This window comes from Myxocyprinus asiaticus, chromosome 18 (assembly GCF_019703515.2).
Source record: "Myxocyprinus asiaticus isolate MX2 ecotype Aquarium Trade chromosome 18, UBuf_Myxa_2, whole genome shotgun sequence".
In the NCBI taxonomy this organism is placed as follows: domain Eukaryota; kingdom Metazoa; phylum Chordata; class Actinopteri; order Cypriniformes; family Catostomidae; genus Myxocyprinus; species Myxocyprinus asiaticus.
The window spans coordinates 2,713,326-2,733,865 of record NC_059361.1 but is presented as its reverse complement, the minus strand read 5'-3'; the positions used below and the strand labels follow the sequence as shown (position 1 = coordinate 2,733,865).

The 20,540-nt window shown below is 38.5% G+C and overlaps 1 protein-coding gene across 2 annotated transcripts in view; it reads left to right on the top strand.

Moving 5' to 3' along the window:
- sema3d (sema domain, immunoglobulin domain (Ig), short basic domain, secreted, (semaphorin) 3D) overlaps window positions 1-20,540 on the top strand; it is a 91,896-nt gene that overhangs the window by 51,876 nt on the left and 19,480 nt on the right. The window contains exons 7-15 of one of the 2 annotated variants that reach the window (XM_051724590.1): window positions 2,037-2,165; window positions 8,402-8,544; window positions 10,908-11,022; window positions 11,167-11,236; window positions 11,481-11,625; window positions 11,943-12,165; window positions 12,540-12,628; window positions 12,731-12,772; window positions 16,104-16,258. In XM_051724590.1, the coding sequence (XP_051580550.1) occupies window positions 2,037-2,165; window positions 8,402-8,544; window positions 10,908-11,022; window positions 11,167-11,236; window positions 11,481-11,625; window positions 11,943-12,165; window positions 12,540-12,628; window positions 12,731-12,772; window positions 16,104-16,258 (1,111 nt within the window). Of the gene's footprint in view, window positions 1-2,036; window positions 2,166-8,401; window positions 8,545-10,907; window positions 11,023-11,166; window positions 11,237-11,480; window positions 11,626-11,942; window positions 12,166-12,539; window positions 12,629-12,730; window positions 12,773-16,100; window positions 16,259-20,540 lie in introns of both variants that reach the window. The other variant, XM_051724588.1, reaches the window with a different exon arrangement.

The following is a 20,540-nucleotide window of genomic DNA, read 5'->3' as shown; positions in this document are numbered from 1 at the left end:
GACTTCTTAGACATTAGTATGTATCCATTAATGCTACACGTTTGATTGAGCTATTACTAAACCTTTAAAGCTTAAAAATAGACTGCATAGACCTGATTCACAGCAGCGCCATCTTTGATTTTTGACGAGAATGAAAACGAGGCCGTGAGGGATAGACGTACAGTCTCTTGAATGGACGGTACTGCAGTTTAAAGTGTTTTCGGAACGTTCTGCGGTCAAAACATAAAAAATAAAAAAAACATCTTTCCAAGAACATTCAACAGACAAAAAAACTCCATACATTACGAGTTGTGGAATATCAGATGTGATATAGGAGCTTTTTACAGCTTTATACCATTCCACTGAAGATATGGTAAGTCTATCCCTCACAGCCTCATTGTCATTCCCATTGTCAAAAAAAGATGGCGCTACCATGAATAAGGTTTATTTAGCTATTCAGTCAGCGCTGTGTAAGCAAGCGGCTCCCTCTAGCGGTGTGTAGGGCATTATCCATTATCCACATTAGAGGCCGTTTTGTTCCTTCAGTAACTTTTTTATTTTTCCATGATGTGGTTGATATTTCCATGGAATTGCCCAACATATGCACGATATGAATTTGTGACGTTTTATTATATACAGTATTATATACAGTACAAATGTGTGAAATGTGAGTTCTGTTGTTTTGAACTGAAAAACAGTTGTGCAAAAATGTTTTAGAAGTACAAAATAACCTTTTTTTCACATCATTGCGCTTTGATATTTAGTTAAAATATGTTTATTTAATCTTTTTATCTTCTATTTATCTTTCATTGTGGCTCTCTTCAGCATTTTGGCCTGTCATGTGTTCAACAGATCCAATCCATGTTCAATGGAAATTATTTGTTTTTCGAACAATAAAAAGCTTGTGTACCTCTTTGCACATTTGTAAACATAATATCAAAACTTATCTGATGACAAAATAAGGTAAGTAGCATAATATCGGTATTATTCTGGTTAAAATCAGTATCGTATCGGCCAAAAATGTTCATATTGGTCCTTCCGTAGTTTTCATCTAACAAAATGTAGTCACGTTTATGCTTATAACAAGAAGAAATATATATAATAATTGCCAATGGGGTAAGAGAGAGAGGAAAAAAAAACACTTTTATTTTTCTTACTTGACTGGCAAATAGTTTGTCTTGTTTTAGCAAACCCTACTACATTTTATTATGTTATTCTGGAAACAAGACTTGATATATTATTTCATTCTGCTTTTCAAATAATCTGAGATATGTTTAACAGAAAACAAGACATAAATTTCACACCACTTTTATCCATACAACAAAAGTGTATTGTGGACAGGGGCTATCAAGCTTACAAAATGGAGCGTATAGCAACATAATGGTAGCACACAAATCATCCGTACAACTTAATGCACTATACTCCAAATTATCTAAAGCCATATGATTGCATTGTTTGAGGAGCTGACTAATATTTAAGTCATTATTCACTTAAAATCTTGCCTTCTGCTGTAGCACTCAAATCTAAAGTATCTCGTATCGATGTCAGGAAGTGAAGTCGGCACGCACAATGGAACAGAGACTGCCGAATTACACAGCATTATGTTTACATGAAGGATTTTCAATCCGATTGAGCAATCAGTCGGATTCTAAATGGATTACTGTATTTGGTTGCATGTAAATGTGGCCAAGAGAGTTTCTCCAAAGCTAAGACACAGAGAGGTGGGTGGGTTGGAGGTCCAAACAGAAAATGAAAACTAAGATTGAAATTACTGAGTTATTCCAAAAGCATGATCTATTAGCCCCTCCTGGTTGTCATGGATACTGCAAAGACAGGGTCTTGTTTGTTTATGGAGCATCAGATCCCGGTAGGGCTTGCGTATCCAACATGTGGAGGATAGTGAACAAGAGAGAAGAGAGATTATTGTTTATTTGTGTCTGTTACCACTGCTGATCATCTGTAGTAAACGTGCCTGTGTGCAGCCCAGCATGTTTATTGCATTCTGACTTGCCGCATCTCTGTGTTTACGTTAAGATGCTCCCTTTCTCTGTTTTCAGATCAGTATCTGTACGCTGGCACGGCGTCTGATTTCCTGGGGAAGGACAGCATTTTTAGCCGCTCTCTCGGCCCGCCCCCTGACCAGCAGTACATCCGAACGGACATCTCTGAGGACTACTGGATCAACAGTCAGTCTTTTCTACCATTTCAGTCCAATAGACTCATGCCAAACACATGCTAACACAAAAGGACTGTAGCACAACAATGAAGAACATCCTACCTGTACTACACTGTTTAAAGTAGTTAGATTATCTCTCTTATCTTGTTGAACAGGGCATATTTTACACCAGGGCTTTTCAACCTTAACAACTGGGCTAAATGGAAATTATTTGGGACATGTGGGCCGAGCCAGAATATTTTTTATCATTTTATTAGTATCACCTTTTTAGCCATTTTTCAAAAACAAAAATATAGTTAATGTGTTAATGGGCAGCCTGGATGCAGTGTTTTTTTCAGCTTTTCAATATTTTATTACATAACAATTTTATATTAACAGCCACTCTTTCAATACAAAAATCTTCTTTATTCTATTTGTACACGGTTTATCACGGTTCATCCACTTCTGTTGGTTTTGTCTGTACCTTTTGTGGCAGAATTCTGACACTCATGTTTTGTGACATGTTGTGTGAACACATGGCTTTGTCTGGTTTTCATATCCATGTGTTCTTGTGTCTTGTCATTTGTTGTACGAGTGCACTTGGCTTTGTGTTTTCTCATGGTCATGTGCACTCCTGACAGTTCAGTCTTGAGTGATACTCGCCCCCTGCCTTCCCTCATTACCCTCCTCATTTCCTTCCCTATTTAACCTCCTTGTGTTCTCTGTCCTGTGCCAGTTCGTTGTGGATGTTATCCCTGCATAGGTGTTCGGTCTGTCTGTGCTGCTGGTATCTGGAGATTCCTGTGCTGAGACCAGTCTGTGAGGCCCTCCATCTTCAGCCTGGCCATCCTTGTTCCCTTCTGTTTTTGGGACATTGTTTCTCCCCTTCGGGGTATTTTTATTTTTTTATTTTTTGCCCATCACTGAAATTCTATGCTTAAGTCCTCGCCTCTCTACTCCCTCACCTGACAGATCAAACTGGCCAACAGAGGACTCAGCAGAAAATGGGCATTTTCCATCTTCCCCCACCACTTACTCCATCCCTCAGCTTATGGTCCAGCTCATCCACCTCTGCAATGTCTGTCATAGGGAGGCTGACGTGAGGGACTATAATGAGGTAGACTTGAAAGAGGTTTTAACACCTGCCTCAATCTACCTCTCAGTCAGCGGGAGATGGAAATCTAGGGAATCTGGGCTTTTGGGATTTCGTGTACCACATTTTCCATCATGGGGAGCCCGACCTTTCGTTCCAAGAAGAGCTCCCCCATGTGGACTATCCCACCCTCCCACCCTTGGTTAGTCAGACCCCCAGCTCTCCGATGTCCCGTACGCAGAAACGGAGGAGGAGGAGGAAGAACGGTCCTGCCTCATTCCTGCAGCTGACCACCTGGAGGCCATCTAGCGAGCCTGTCGCCGCTGACCACCTGGAGGCCATCCGCCGAACCTGTCGCCGCTGACCGCCTGGAGGCCGTGTTAGCCCTGTGTAGGTGTTCGGTCTGTCTGTCTGTCTGTGCTGCTGGTATCTGGAGATTCCTGTGCTGAGACCGGTCTGTGAGGCTCCCCTTCAGCCCCGGCCATCCTTGTCCCTTTCTGTTTGTGGTACATTGTTTCTCCCCATGGGGTAGTTTTTTTTGTATTTTTTTTTTATTTTATTTTGTTTAAATATATAATAATGCCCATCACTGAAATTCTGCGCTTGAGTCCTTGCCTCTCTACTCCCTCATCTGACACGGTTCTGTGATTCCAACTTTCACTGCCAATTGAAACAAAGATTTTTGGCCACACACAACTCATACTGACACACAAACATAAGCATGAACTGTTGCCACAGAATGGGGAAAACCACAGAAAAGGTTTCCATGGTAAAGACACGGTCATTAGTATAATGATGCCACACACGTGTGTTGGAAAGTTATTACAGCACTAAAGGGTGCCACCTTTGAGGAATGTTGCCCATGTGTCTGTGTTATATAAACCAAAAGATTAGCAGAAATGATCCCTGAGACATATTTTTGATGACTCGTTTTTATTTCTCTCTACTGAGAGACAAATCACATGGTCAGACCTGTGTGAGCTGCCAGTGTGTACAGAAGTGCATTTGCTGTCATTAACTCAACTCAAGGCTTTGAGACATAGCCATAAAAAGTGTCAACTAGTCAGAATACAGTATACAGGTGCTGGTCATATAATTAGAATATCATCAAAAAGTTGATTTATTTCACTAATTCCATTCAAAAAGTGAAACTTGTATATTATATTCATTCATTACACACAGACTGATATATTTCAAATGTTTATTTCTTTTAATTTTGATGATTATAACTGACAACTAAGGAAAATCCCAAATTCAGTATCTCAGAAAATTAGAATATTACTTAAGACCAATACAAAGAAAGGATTTTTAGAAATCTTGGCCAACTGAAAAGTATGAACATGAAAAGTATGAGCATGTACAGCACTCAATACTTAGTTGGGGCTCCTTTTGCCTGAATTACTGCAGCAATGCGGCGTGGCATGGAGTCGATCAGTCTGTGGCACTGCTCAGGTGTTATGAGAGCCCAGGTTGCTCTGATAGTAGCCTTCAGCTCTTCTGCATTGTTGGGTCTGGCATATCGCATCTTCCTCTTCACAATACCCCATAGATTTTCTATGGGGTTAAGGTCAGGCGAGTTTGCTGGCCAATTAAGAACAGGGATACCATGGTCCTTAAACCAGATACTGGTTGCTTTGGCACTGTGTGCAGGTGCCAAGTCCTGTTGGAAAATGAAATCTGCATCTCCATAAAGTTGGTCAGCAGCAGGAAGCATGAAGTGCTCTAAAACTTCCTGGTATACGGCTGCGTTGACCTTGGACCTCAGAAAACACAGTGGACCAACACCAGCAGATGACATGGCACCCCAAACCATCACTGACTGTGGAAACTTTACACTGGACCTCAAGCAACGTGGATTGTGTGCCTCTCCTCTCTTCCTCCAGACTCTGGGACCCTGATTTCCAAAGGAAATGCAAAATTTACTTTCATCAGAGAACATAACTTTGGACCACTCAGCAGCAGTCCAGTCCTTTTTGTCTTTAGCCCAGGCGAGACGCTTCAGACGCTGTCTGTTGTTCAAGAGTGGCTTGACACAAGGAATGCGACAGCCGAAACCCATGTCTTGCATACGTCTGTGCGTAGTGGTTCTCCCCCACAATTTTGAATGGGTTTTGTTTCACAATCCTCTCCAGGGTGCGGTTATCCCTATTGCTTGTACACTTTTTTCTACCACATCTTTTCCTTCCCTTTGCCTCTCTATTAATGTGCTTGGACACAGAGCTCTGTGAACAGCCAGCCTCTTTTGCAATGACCTTTTGTGTCTTGCCCTCCTTGTGCAACATGTCAGTGGTCGTCTTTTGGACAACTGTCAAGTTAGCAGTCTTCCCCATGATTGTGTAGCGTACAGAACTAGACTGAGAGACCATTTAAAGGCCTTTGCAGGTGTTTTGAGTTAATTAGCTGATTAGAGTGTGGCACCAGGTGTCTTCAATATTGAACCTTTTCACAATATTCTAATTTTCTGAGATACTGAATTTGGGATTTTCCTTAGTTGTCAGTTATAATCATCAAAATTAAAAGAAATAAACGTTTGAAATATATCAGTCTGTGTGTAATGAATGAATATAATATACAAGTTTCACTTTTTGAATGGAATTAGTGAAATAAATCAACTTTTTGATGATATTCTAATTATATGACCAGCACCTGTATATTATTTTTGGACGTTCACCTCTTAACCATCCTAGACTGTTCAATAAAGGTCGACACCTTGGCTGTTCGCTATAATTTTTGACCAGAAGCAGAGCAAGTGTAATTATTATTATTATTATTATTATTATTATTATTATTTTATGTTTTAAGGAATGATAACATTGTAACATATAAAATATAGTAAAAACAATAAAATGATGTACTTACTTTTATGTTATTTAGATATTATTTACCTGCACATTTCTAAATTATACCATTCATTTGCATATGCAAAAAAGCGTATTTTTGTTACATTTTGTTCAGTTAAAACCTGCACTTCTATAAGATGAAACATGAAGAAAATATAAGAATGTGTCATGCATTTACATGACTTGAAAATAATGTTATAACAATAATAACCAGTTGGTGGCTGCAGAGACTGTGTGGCCTGATTGCCTGTAAATTTATTTTTGATTTTCTAATTTTAGATTTAGATTAGATTATCACAAATGATGCATTTTGAGATATATATTTAGACAAATTTTTTTATTTTTAGAATTTTTACAATTTGAAATGTCAGTTTTTGCAATAATGTGATATTACTGTATGTTTACTGTCAAACCTGACCATGGTGTTGCAAGTAGGAGACTTTTTGTTTTTACATTTTTACCAATAATTTATTATTGTGTGTGTGTGTGTTTGTGTGTATGTGTGTGTGTGTGTGTGTGTGTGTGTGTGTGTGTGTGTGTGTATGTTTTGCACTCTGGATGTTTTATAGCCCCACCTCTTAATTTCTGTGTGTTTATCAAGTGAAGTCATTTTTATTTGTATAGCACTTTTCACAACACACATTGTTTCAAAGCAGCTTTACAGAAGATCATGCATTAACAGAAAATGAAACTGTAATGTCTATAAAGTCTTAGAGTCATCATTGTGTAATTGTAAATTGTTTATAAAAATAAATAATTAAATAGTTAAATAATAATTGTATGTAGAAACTCAGTGAGCAAGCTGAAGGTGTCTGTGGGGAGGAACACAAAACACCATAAGATGTTGGTTAATGGAGAAAAATAAGCTTGTGAGAAACCAGACTCACTGTGGGGGCCAGTCCTCCTCTGACTAACATCATGAATATAATGGCAATATTACTTATGTATAGTGCAAGTCATGGTTTAAAATGAGTAAACTAAGTAAGTGTTAAGGGTCAGTGTTTAAACAAATATTTTGTATAAACTGTAAGATTAATGACTAATGTCTTTGAAGTTTATCCTGGATTAACTGCAGAAGTTCACATACAGTAGATGCATTGTCCTTTGTTAGTTGTCTGATGAAGGCTTTTTGTTGGCAATTAATTGATAGTCTATGTATTCCATTTCAAGAGTGTAGTCCATCATTAGACCGAGGTGATGCAGACAGAGATCAGTGAGGTGCAATGCAGTTCAACATGCAGGTCATTTCAGTGAGGTTCGGTGAGGTCTATCGTAAGTCCAAGGTTCAGGCAGTGGCATATGAAATATCCCATGTCTTATTGGAGTTGGCATCAGTTCATCCTCTGAAGTCCATCGCAATAGATTGAAGTGATGTCTGGCTGGCACCGGCTGCATTTAGTCGTCATCACTCAGAGACATGTAGCAGTTGAGTCTGACACCAAGCAGGAACGGAGCTGGATCTGGCCGGCTCTGGTAACCTCGGGATATGAATCAAATAGAATAATATTAGTGTGGATGCCATTCAGTTTTATGCAGAGTTATAGATCATGATAGATGTTTCTGGTTCCAGCAGACCTAACTAAAACAGCCTGATTGTGAGTTGATGGATAAATGAGGTGTATGCCTGTTTATGTTTGGCATTATGGCTGATTTATTGATTTTACTCGACAAAAAATAAAAATAAAAAATGATGTCACTTTTTTTAAGACCACTTAGACTTATCAAGTTTTTTGTATGTGCAGATCGCAAGTGTAGGAAAAGCCAGAAAGTCTTGTACTGCTCAGATTGAGGAAACCATTTTTATTAAAAAAAACTAAACTGAAATCGGTCAAAAATGACCAAACAGTGCAGGAGGGTTAAACTGAAAAATTACTCCATATTCTACATATTCCAACATCCTTTATAGACATACTTTATATCACTTGAGTTACAACACAGCTGCTGGCACTCCTCTTTTCTCCTCTCCTCCGTCATGTACAGAGAGCCCAATATAATGCACTCTGTATCTTCTCATTGAGTCATTGAACGTGTTTGAGCCATGATTGGTTTCCTCTTTAGTTCTAGAGCTCTTCCAGTGGCTGATGCAATTTAATGGAGTTTAAACCCATAAAGTCTGTTTTCCTACATTAAACATCCATTGAATATGTGCTGTGAGCCAAAAGGAAATGCCTACGATTTCCCCTAAACACAGTCTCACACAGTGGTTAGAAATAAAGAGTTTTAGCTGCCTTTAATATGCTTCTAAAATTATTTGTAAATCGTGTAAAGGTACAAGTGTATTAGTAGATGTTATACATTAAAGCTGACCAGCTTTTCTCTCTTTTGTCCCCACAGAGGCCAAGTTTATTTCCGCCCATCCCATCGCGGACACCTACAACCCTGACGATGACAAGATTTACTTCTTCTTCCACGAGGCATCCCGTGATGGGAGCACTACGGATAAGAGCGTGCTGTCTCGTGTTGCCCGGATCTGCAGGGTAAGGCCTGTCCTCACACCGCTTGATCAGAGAGGAACTCAACTCATCTCTCTGATCTGTATCTTCCCCGGCGAATAAGAGTAAATGTGCTCCCCCTGGGAGGGGAGGCTTCCTGGTACATTCCTCTTGATGTGATCTGCTGAAAGCAGACGAAATGACTCTTGTCAGGCAGGGTAAATCATAGCAGAGATCTGGCTATGTAGTTGCTGCCCAAGTCATTGTTCATGTTGACGGTGGAAATCCCTTGTGCGGGAATATAACTGTGCTAAGTGATTCCATTGTGTTAACACATTGTGTTCCTCCTATTCCATAACAGGACATCACTAGAAAGGCTGGAGGTATTACAATAATGCTCTCCATAAATAAGGATGGATGGATGGATAGATAGATCCATCTGTCTGTCTGTCTGTCTATGTATCTATCTATCTATCTTTATTTAATTCGCTTCTATCTGTGTGTCTGTATGTATGTGTGTCTGTTTATCTTTCATTCTTTCATTCTTTTCTATCCATCCATCTATCCATCCATCTTCCTTATGTCTGTTTGTCTGTCTGTCTATCTATCTATCTATCTATCTACCTGTCTGTCTGTCTGTCATTCTTCCTAATGTTAAATCTATCTATCTATCTATCTATCTAACATTTTCCATCTGTCTGTCTGTTTGTCTATCTATCATTGTCTGTCTCTCTGTCTGTCTGTCTGTCTGTACAGTAAATCTGTCTGTCTGTCTGTCTGTCATCATCTGTTTGTCTGTCTGTCTGTCTGTCTGTATGTTTATCTATCTGTCTGTCTGTCTGTATGTTTATCTATCTATCTATCTATCTGTCTGTCTGTCTGTCTGTCTATCATTCTGTCATTCTTCCTAATGTTAAATCTATCTATCTGTCTGTCTGTCTGTCTGTCTGTACAATAAATCTATCTATCTATCTATCTATCTATCTATCTATCTATCTATCTATCTATCTATCTATCTAACATTTTCCATCTGTCTGTCTATCTATCATTGTCTGTCTCTCTGTCTGTCTGTCTGTACAGTAAATCTGTCTGTCTGTCTGTCATCATCTGTTTGTCTGTCTGTCTGTCTGTCTATCTATCTGTCTGTCTGTCTGTCTATCTGCACAATAAATCTATCTATCTATCTATCTATCTATCTAACATTTTCCATCTGTCTGTCTGTCTGTCTGTCTATCTATCATTGTCTGTCTGTCTGTCTGTCTGTACAGTAAATCTGTCTGTCTGTCTGTCTGTCTGTCATCATCTGTTTGTCTGTCTGACTATCTATCTATCTATCTATCTATCTATCTATCTATCTATCAATCATCTGTCTGTCTGTCTGTCTGTCTGTCTATCATCATCTGTCTGTCTGTCTATCTATATATCATTGCCTGTCTGTCTGTCTATCTATATGTCTATCTGTCTGTCTGTCTATCATTCTTCCTAATGTTAAATCTCTCTCTTTCTATCTATCTATCTATTGTCTGTCTGTCTGTCTATCTATCATCGTCTGTCTGTCTGTCTGTCTTTAACTTTTAATGCAATTCTTTAACCTGTCTGCCTGCAATTATTAAAACTTGTAAGTCATTCAGAGCAGTTTTATTGATGTTGTAGACTCATCCCCGCCATGCTGAATGCTATAAAAATTCCAAGCTCTATTGCAAAATTCTTGGTCTGAAGAAGGCATATTTTATAGCTTTAGGAGTGAGCTGTAAAGCTAGTCGAGGCCAGATTCCTCACTGGATGACTGGCCAAACACAGGAGAGGGCATCTTTGAAGATTAAAGCATTTAGAAAACATCACTCCTAAACCTCTTTTCAGGCTTTTTTTTTCTTCTTCTCAAGTGTGTGTGTTATTCAACAGGGATAATGGCAGAGGCTGAATATGTTTGCTGCTTTAAGTGGGTGTAGGTAAAAACAGGGGAGTCCTTTCATTAAACCCTTCTGGAAAATAATTTAAGTGTTCTCAGAATGTCTCCATGTTCTAAGACCTCTCATTGCTCTACTATGCATCAAAAGATATGTTAACCTGGTCTTGGAGAATAAACAGAGAGGGTCGTTGTAATCTCATTATAATCCCAGCAACCCAAACAACCTCCCTCTTTCCTCTCTGTTTCTGTCTTTTATTTCTCTGTTCTTCTGTGTGTATCTCTGTTTGTGTACCTCTTAGGTCAGTGTGGAACTGAGGAGTTTGCCGTAGTCACACTCTTAATTAAATAAGTTGCGCTAATCAAGGGCAGATGTGCCCACCTCACTTCAATGTGTTTTTTTATTTTTTATAAAATCTATAAAATAAATGATATATTAAATTAAAAAATGATACACTTGCTTCTGGATTCATTAGAAGACCGCGTGTGCATTTGTGTGCAGAATGATGTAGGGGGTTTGAGAAGTCTTACCAACAAGTGGACGACGTTCCTCAAAGCAAGACTTGTGTGTTCCATTCCTGGACCGGACGGAGTAGACACGCACTTTGATGAGCTACGTGAGTGATATGTGATGCATTCTCACATCATAACTCATCATCCCCTGCTGTTCTTCTCACAAGCACATTTTTATAGTTTTATCATGTTTCTTGGCATTCTAAAACGATGTTCATATTGTGTATTTGTGTATGTGTGTGTTACAGAGGACATCTTTCTGCTTCCTAGTAGAGATGAGAGAAATCCAGCAGTGTATGGAGTGTTCACCACCACAAGGTAAATCCAGGCTCCTGAAGATTGATTATCAATATTTAAGTGTTTTGTGTCTGGGTACTGTTGCTTGAAATCCATTCTGAGCCTTTTGCCAACTGCTGACAATATGTCATTTGAGAAAGCATGTGATTTGTTGTTTTTGATAGAATTTGCCAATTAGTCATGCAAAATGCTCGTTCTCTTCCTGTAGAATTCAGGTTGTTTAGTTCTGTTGTCTCACTGTGTGTGTGTGTGTGTTTGGACTCAGCTCTATCTTTAAAGGATCAGCCGTGTGTGTCTACGACATGGAAGACATCCGTGCAGTGTTTAATGGGCCGTATGCTCACAAAGAAGGACCAGATCATCGCTGGGTGGAATATGAAGACAGAATCCCCTACCCACGACCGGGCACTGTTAGTAACACTCTGCCTCTCTCTTTCATGCTCTTTCTTTCTCTATTTTACTTCCTATTATGCCTCTGTCCCATGAAAAGCATGCAGTGTCACCTAAAGGCCCCATTGACTCTATGAATAGTTTAAAACACAGCCACTAGAGGGAGACTTAACACAATATATATACACTTAAAAAATAAAGTTCACGCCAAAATAACATTCATGATACTGTCAAAGGCAGTTACATCACTTCAGTATGAGTGTTTATTTGCAATAACGATCACATATGCTGTTATATATATTCTAAATATATAACCGTTAATCTTTTTCTTTTGCAGTGCCCAAGTCGGACGTATGATCCTCATATTAAAACGACTAAAGACTTTCCAGACGAAGTCATCAGTTTTATACGAGTGCATCCGCTTATGTACCGCTCCGTGTACCCAACGACGGGCCGACCCATTTTTACTCGTATCAACACAGAGTACCGGCTCACTCAGATTGTAGTGGACCGTGTGGCAGCTGAGGACGGACAGTATGCTGTTATGTTTTTGGGCACAGGTAAGAAAGACAACTCACCACACTTGATGGTGTGCTCAGGGAAAAAAAAAAAAAAAAAGAAAATAAGCGTTCTGCCAAGCAAGGAAGTATGCTGGATTATCTATGCTGATCACGTGAATTTTGGATGTGTCTCAAAATGTATTCATCATTTTGGTTCCACTTGCCTATGATGCCCAGAAATGCAGGCAAGCTTGGCAGCTCACTAGGTTTGAGACACATCCTTAAAATTACTGTGATAACCAAGAAAGCATCTGGAGTCCATCTGCAAAGTGTCATGTACATAATAAGCTAACAAGTAGGTTTAATCAGCCAGCAGATGTCAGTAGAGCTTACTTATTTAAAAGAGACACAAATGTATGCATGTGTCTGTACAGATACGGGTTACGTTTTGAAGGTTGTCAGCATTACTCAGGAAAACTGGTCCACAGAGGAGATCATCTTAGAGGAGCTTCAGGTGTTCAAGGTAAAGGTCACAAATATGCACTTACAATGTATCCTCAGATGAGTGAAAAAAACAGCATTAAACAAAATCTGTTAATGTCATGCATTCATTTCTCCTTTTCAGAACCCCTCACCCATTCTTAACATGAAAATCTCCTCAAAGCAGGTAAGAGCAGAAGAAGCTTGACTTTAAGTCATCAGCATGGAAACACAGAGTAACACTTTTACATAAGAACACAAAGCTGTTTTTGCTGTTTTTGATTCAGAGGTTTTCACAAGGCCATTCGTCATGTTTTAGCAAGTGTAAATCTGGGAGTTTTCAAAGTTCTGTCTCATAATTGATGTGTTAGAGGTTCCATTGTTTTGTTTTATATTATCAGAGTCTTTCTGATAAGTCTGTTTCTTCGGTTCTTGTGCCATTTCTTTCATTTTTCCTTTACACTCCCATTTGTCTGATTATCTCTTGGAGTTCTGGCTAGGTTTGCAACTAACCCAAAAACTTCTCTCTTTTCACTCTATGCGTCCATGGGCCATTTGGGCAGTTCTTTCTGCAGTTCCTGGTCAATTTAATGGATCATTTCGTTTGGATATTTTTCACCCTCTGTCTTGTATAGACAAGTGTTTATTTATTTATTTAATTAGTTTGCTAGCTAGTTAGTTTGCACTTTATGGGATCGAATCAGGGATGCAAACTGCTCACCTTTCAGCAAAATTCGCCATTTTGAAACCAAAATGGGGTGGGGGGGTCTCCTGGTCTCCCGTGTTATTGATTACAGCAGTGGCCAATCGTATGCCTGGCAACCGCAGTCCTACCGAGGCAGATCGCTTCATCGATTACAGCTACAGCCAATTGCGTGCTTGACTACAGCAGCGCTTGTACAGTGATTCTGGTCTGACAGGAATGGAGCGTGAAGGGCTCGGAAGCGTTACTCGTGAAACCTCTCATTTTAAAAACAAACTGAAGGGGCAAGTTGTTCGTTCATTTCGGTGTCGGCATGTGAGTCTACCTTGTTCATCAAGGAGAAAAAGCGGCGGAAGAGCTATTAATGTGTAGAAGTGACTGTCTATACACATTAAGGGGCTTTCACATGATTCGCGTAAGCACTGCCAAATACGCTTGTCATTTAGAGGGCAAAGCGGCACGTGACGCTGGCGTTGACGGGAGCGTTGACGCCCCGACGCAAGTCATGTGAAATGCGCTTTACAATAACAAAAGAAAATTATTGAAACTCATAATAATTATTATTAGGCAATTATTATTGCCTTTTTTGAAAAAGTCATGCTCAGCAATTTAAATATTGTAGGAAAATGATAGATTTGCTTTGTTCTTATAAAGCTTGAACATTCTTATGAAGTCCAACATGCAAAATTTAATAAAGAAGGACGTTATTGAAACTCATTGTTATTATTAGGGGTCAAGCCCCGAAGGGGCGAAAGACCCCTATTGTTTTCGTTAGTTTTCTTATTATTCTTCTTATTCTTCCGCTCTGGAGTCTATGGCAGCCCATAGAACCGCTTGCGGGAAAGTTATGAAATTTGGCACACAGATAGAGGACAGTCTTATCTGTTACAACAGCAAATTTGGCACCTCTACCTCACACCGTCTAGCGCCACCAACTACCCAAATTTGCACTCACGTTTATGTTAATAACTTTTGAACTGTGAGTCCTAGAAACGGAATTCTTTTTTCCTCTGATTCCTTGGCTCAAGTCAATTCGATTCGGATGCACCATATGATGTCATTTTCCATCATGAAACTTTTTCAGCCATTTTTAATTTTCTGAAAAACCTACTTTTTCGAACTCCTCCTAGGCTGTTTGTCCGATTTGCACAAAAATTGATATTCACAGAATTTTGATAAACCATACCATTTTCGAATGGTGCTTCAATGAATTTGATGAAGAACACACAAAATTGAACTTGAGGCTTTATCTCCGCAACGCTTTGAGGGATTGGGACGAAACTTGGTACGTGTCATCACCATTAGGCCCTTAGGTTACGTTTTGACGCACTGCCCACTACTTGTCAGGAGATAGAAACATTTTGGCTTATAACTCTTGAACGCTTTCCTGCATGATAACCATCATGCCCAGATACTACCTGAGCAGTTACAGAACAGCGCCACATACTGGACAAAAATTCTAAGAACGAGCTATTTTTAGTTCATTTTAAAATAAATCGTTTTCTTTTTTTTTTTTTTTTTTATGATTGAAAGTCTACTTTTTCTAACTCCTCATACACTGTTCATCAGACTCTAACCAAAAACATGTCACAAAGCTTCTTTTGCTGCTCATGGTGCCGATAATTGGCTTGACCCCGGTATCGCTGCTTGCAGCTATATTTAGTCTATTATTGTTGTCTTTTTTGTATGAAAAGTCTGATCAGTCAAACTGAAGGAAAATAATAGATCTGCTTTGTTCTTATAATACACTTTTAAGTCTCTTGGTAGATTTCAGAATTATTCAATGACTCACTCATAGCACATAAGACGCTCATTTGTTGGCATCTCTATAAATGGTCACTGAAATAATCAGTAAATTAAAAAATAAAACTAAATATGTTTCGCCCCTCATGAGTTTCCATCTCGATAGAATAGTAGACAAAGGAAACGCTATGGAAATAACCTAGGCTGAATGTTGATTTTACCACTGTAAAGTGGCTGTTTATAATGAAAGAGGGAAAATTGCTGCATTAATATAGAATTAATTCAAATTTAATGTCGTCACAGGTGTCTGTATATCGGCTGTTGTACAACAACTATGAACAAAGCTCATCCAATCAAATAACAAACCAAAGTTATTCATTTCTACCTTTTTGCTGCTGCTTTCTGTTGCCAATTCTCTGAGGAGAAATCTGCCACATTTAAACATTAAATGGTTTTAAATCAGCAATTTTTGCATTTACGAGTTTGTTTACGCGAAGTTTTGCTGTGACGTCCTGTTTATTATCTCAGACTCACACTGAGAGAAAGGCAGGTGTTCCCCAACTCTTTTGGTGTTTATTGTTATTTTGTTTTTGTTTTGTTTATTTATCTGTGAATTCTATAGTCTCACATGCTCTTGCTTTTGTAAATAGAGGAGACTGGGGCTAGTTGTCACACTTTTACTCCAGTGAATATTTCTCAAGGTAGATTTATTTTTGAAAGTCAATTTCTTCATAGCCACACATATTATTTTAATTTAAGAGGGTTTTTAACGAAGTGTTTGAAACCAACATGCAAAACCTCTGCCAGAGAAACCACACATTTGTTTTATTGGACTTTTGACTCCAAATAGTGTTGTTACTAAGATATAACTCTTGTGACAACTTTCCCGTGTGACAACTAGCCCCGCTCTCCCCTCTATATGTATGTTTTTTTTGTTTTTTTGTTGACAAAAATGACTTACAAAGAAACTGCAAACCAATGACATTTACTGATAACTCTATTAGAGAGATTGCTCCAGTAAGCACTTTGTTTGTCACTGGTTTAGTACTTTGTGTGTGTGTTTGTGCAGCAGCAGCTGTTTGTTGGAGGAAGCGACGGGTTGGTGCAGGTGGCCCTGCACAGGTGCCATATTTATGGGCAGGGCTGTGCAGAATGCTGTCTGGCGAGAGACCCGTACTGCGCCTGGGACGGCACCCAGTGTTCCAGATACATACCAGCCTCCAAGAGGTAACAAACACACACACACACACACACACACACACACACACACATGAACCGATAAAGCCATTGTCCCAAAGACGAATCGATACAAAGCCATGACATCAGTTCACAGAGTCAGCACTTCTGTTTAGCATTGTTTTTCTCGATTATTTTCTTTCACACACAAACACAAACCTACACATGCCCTGTGATGTGTCTGGGATGTGCACAGCATGCAGTTTGATGCTCCGAGGTGTTTGAGGTGGGAGAAAGTTAAAAGAGAAAGAGAGAGAGGGGGCTTTGTGGTGCCCTCTTTCTGACCTACTTTTCCAGGGTGAGTTGTTTCCTGGAGTTCAGCACACTGAAGAAAATAATAAATATTTGATTTTGCTGTGCCATAGGGCGTAGTGGGAATGGACTGGACAGGCAAATTGATTAAAGTTGCTTTGTTGTTGAGATGATGTATGTGAGCTGCCAGAGAAGTTTTCTTGCCCTTTCTCTCTGCGGCTCTCCGGTCCGCCACTGACACAAAGAGGCCAGGTCAGTCCAGTGGAGAGAGAGAGAGAGAGATAGAGAGACACAGAGAAAGAGGGAGAGAGAGAATAGTTGGAGAATGTCTTTGACTGTCAGATGGCTCAGAGAGCTCTGTTTGAAATGCACTTCATAACTTCATTAAAGTGAAATTTCACCTGAAAAATGACAATACTGTCAATATTTTGCTCACTCTCATGTTGTTCCAAACCCAAATGATTATCTTTCTTATGTGAGAAAATCTGAAGAATCTTCATGCTCCAAAAAGGACACAGAAAACTCTAAAAATAGTTCATTTGACTCGTGCACTATATTCCAAGTTTCCCGAAGGCATATGAAACTTAAATTGTTATTCACTGAAAATCTTCACAACACATTGCATCATGCCAGGTTTGACATCAATATTACTATTTAAATGGGATAGGACGGAAATGATTAATCGACGTTATTGACAACGTCGAAAATAAAAAAAAATGACAACAAAAATTTTCGTTGACAAATAGTCGTTTGATCTCATTTAACGTAACATGAAACTCTAATGATGGTGCACTGCTTACAGTCCAGACGCACGCCTAACTTTCCAAACAGCCTAAAAGGTGATGTAGAGGGAATTATAATGCAAAAAATACAAAATAAGTAAATACAGAAGCATTGTCATCGTGAAATAAAGCAGAGCTGGATCTGACATTCTGCTTAAGCAAAACTTGCAAGTCAGAGCGTCTAAAAAGGAAACCCCAGCGTGATATCTTTAATGCATACTTTATTAAAGTTCAAATAATAAGGAAGCATGTCATGTAAATAAACTCCGAAACTGGCTTTTCTCTGTGCAGTCAGCACCGCTTCTATAAGTCGCGTGAAGTGATGCACACTCTGGCACAAAAACGCTCGTCTCTCGTGTGCATTTGCAGCAGCTAGACTATAACATGATGCCCGTGACGTATTGAATCATAATATACTGTATAGTGTATCTTATATTGAAGAAAATCGGTGATGCACAGATCTATTAGGAAGAGAGTTTGTTTTTTATGCGTTAAAGATGGATCGAAGTGAACATAAAGGTGAGAGAGGGTAGTCTTAGCACATCATACACTGCAACAAAATACATTTTTGATTAGTCTATTTTTGGCTTGTTTTCCTAAATAATATCTAAAACTCCTTTAAAACAACGTACATTTACTTTAGCAGCTATAGTGCAGAAGAAAAACAAATTATCGGAGAATGTTGAAAACAGTATTATATATTTACATATTTTTTTTAAATATCTAAAAATCTTTAAAACAAGCAACATGTAAGATATTAAGACTTGATTTCAGAGAATATCTTGAATATAAGTGCATTTTATCTTTACTGCACTGGCTGAAGTATGAACAAGTGAAAAAAAAAATACTTACAGTATATTCAAGATACATTCTCTGAAAGCAAGTCTAAATATCTTATATGTTGCTTTTCAAGTAAATGTATCTTGTTTTAAGGATTTTTAGATTATTTAAAATGGACCATTGATAACAATAGGATTTTTTATTTATTTTTTGCAGTGAATTAAACTTGTTCTCCCCCTTTAATTCAGTGAATGTCATTTAGAGGTATTTTTAAAAGATGATTTTGTCCTCTTTATTGTTAGTGAGCATGTTTAAAACAACCTTTAAGTCGAGAGTTGAGGTACAAGCTGAATAATCGGTTAAAATAGAATTATTAATCGTTGCAGTAAATGAATAATCGTTCTAATACTCATTCGATTAGTCGATTATCAAAATAATTGTTAGATGCAGCCCTAAAATGGGATACATTTTCCAAACGATGTTTGAGTAATTGGACATGGGACATCTTTGATTTTATTTACTGATTTTGAAGGGATTGGGATCTCTGATTGGGATTGGGAGTGGATTTTGTGTAGGTGCTGGTAGGGAAGGTCATATCCTCTGGATTCTTGCATCACGAAACCCAATGAAACAAAATGACTTATATTACTTATTACTGTTATATTTAGTGCTGTCAGAATTAACAGAGCCCTTCTACCAAGATGAGCCTACACGTTTAGCATAAAATAGCATAACACGGCGGTCCCATAGACATTCAATGGGCGGTAACAGTTGACCGTTACACTCTCTCCTATGATAGAGGAGGTTGTTATATCAGTAAATACAATAATCTCTGCAAACACACACAACACTGCTTCTGTGATAAAACGATGGTGAAAGGATGTCTTAATGCTATTTTATGTACAAAACAAGTTCATTTTTCAGCCTATGTAAGGCGCATTTGAATTACCACAGAATCACCTCAAGTTTCTCAAAAACGCAGAATGAGATGTTTTTGTCTGCAAGAGCTTTTCGTGTGGAGTTCAAAGTGCCAATTGATGCTGGCGTTGACGCTCTGACGCGAATCATGAACGCAGCTTCACGATTGCTGTAGGAAAGCGGATAGCCACGGTCTACTGGCAGATTGTGGAGGATTTGAGTTTAAGAGATGTAATGACCATTGCAATGAATATGCAACCTATGTGGGGAAACTAGTTCTTTCAATTAGTCAAACTCCTACTTAGACTTTGGGAAACGTTTAATGTTACTTGAATTGGTGCTATTTTAGTGCATTTCTATCTTTATACTGTGGAAGGCTTTGTTTGAAAAATTTTAATAAAACATTATATTGTTACATATTGTTTTCTTTTCTATGATGGAAATAAATGCATTTTGACAAGAAAAGAAGTACTGTATAGTGTCAAATTTCAGTACTTTCAAAATCTGCGATTAAATCGTGATTAACCATGAAAAAGCATGCGATTAATCGCGATTAAAAAATGTATCGACTGACAGCACTAGTAATATTATAACATGCATATAATAAAAGCAATGGACTGCTGCTAGAGTGGTCATTCTTAGTAGTCTGTGATCTTTCTTTATTGATTTAAAGGTGCTGTAAGCGATTTTAGTGTTCTGAAACTTTCACGTGACTGAGCCGTTGAATTAGCCACGTCCCCTCATTCCAAAACCCCGCCCTCCAAAGATAATTTTGAGACCAAAACAGAGTAAAAGAGCAGCATTGTTTGTTCCTGGTGCTGTCAAATTCAACAGTGGCACAATAGCGCCCTCAACTGACAAACATTATGAATCATTGCCTCAATGATCCGCTTCAAATATGACACTTTGAGAACAAGCAAAATGATTGACAGGTGAAAAGCATCAACATTTTTGTTTGCTGTTTACAAAGTCTACAGCTTTCACAGACCGGTGAAATATCTCAGGACACTTATTTTATAAATATCTTTAAGGGAGTTGGAACAATTTTTTCCGTGAAAACAATCGCTTACAGCACCTTTAACTTTGTTTTTAAATCGGATGGGTTGCCCGTGTTCTTAAATGCAGGCAGTACTGGAACCACCAACTGTTACGTTGTCCAAAAGTTAGCAAAAATGTCTAAATCCATAATGAATTTGCACCAGGAAGAACAAGGCAGTTCTTTTTAGTTAAAGGGATAGTTCACCCAAAAATGAAAATTCTCTCATCATTTACTCACCCTCATTCCATCCCAGATGTGTATGATTGTCTTTCTTCTGCAGAACACAAATTAAGATTTTTAGAAGAATATCTCAGTTCTGTAGGTCCATACAGTGCAAGTGAATGGTGACCAGAAATTTTCCGCTTTGTAGAGCGACCGGAAGTAAACAATTATTGTGAGAATGACTTAAATATTGATTTGCATTTACCCAAAGCGATCGTTTTGCTTAAGAAGACATTAATTTAACCACCGGAGTCGTATGGATTACTTATATGCTGACTTT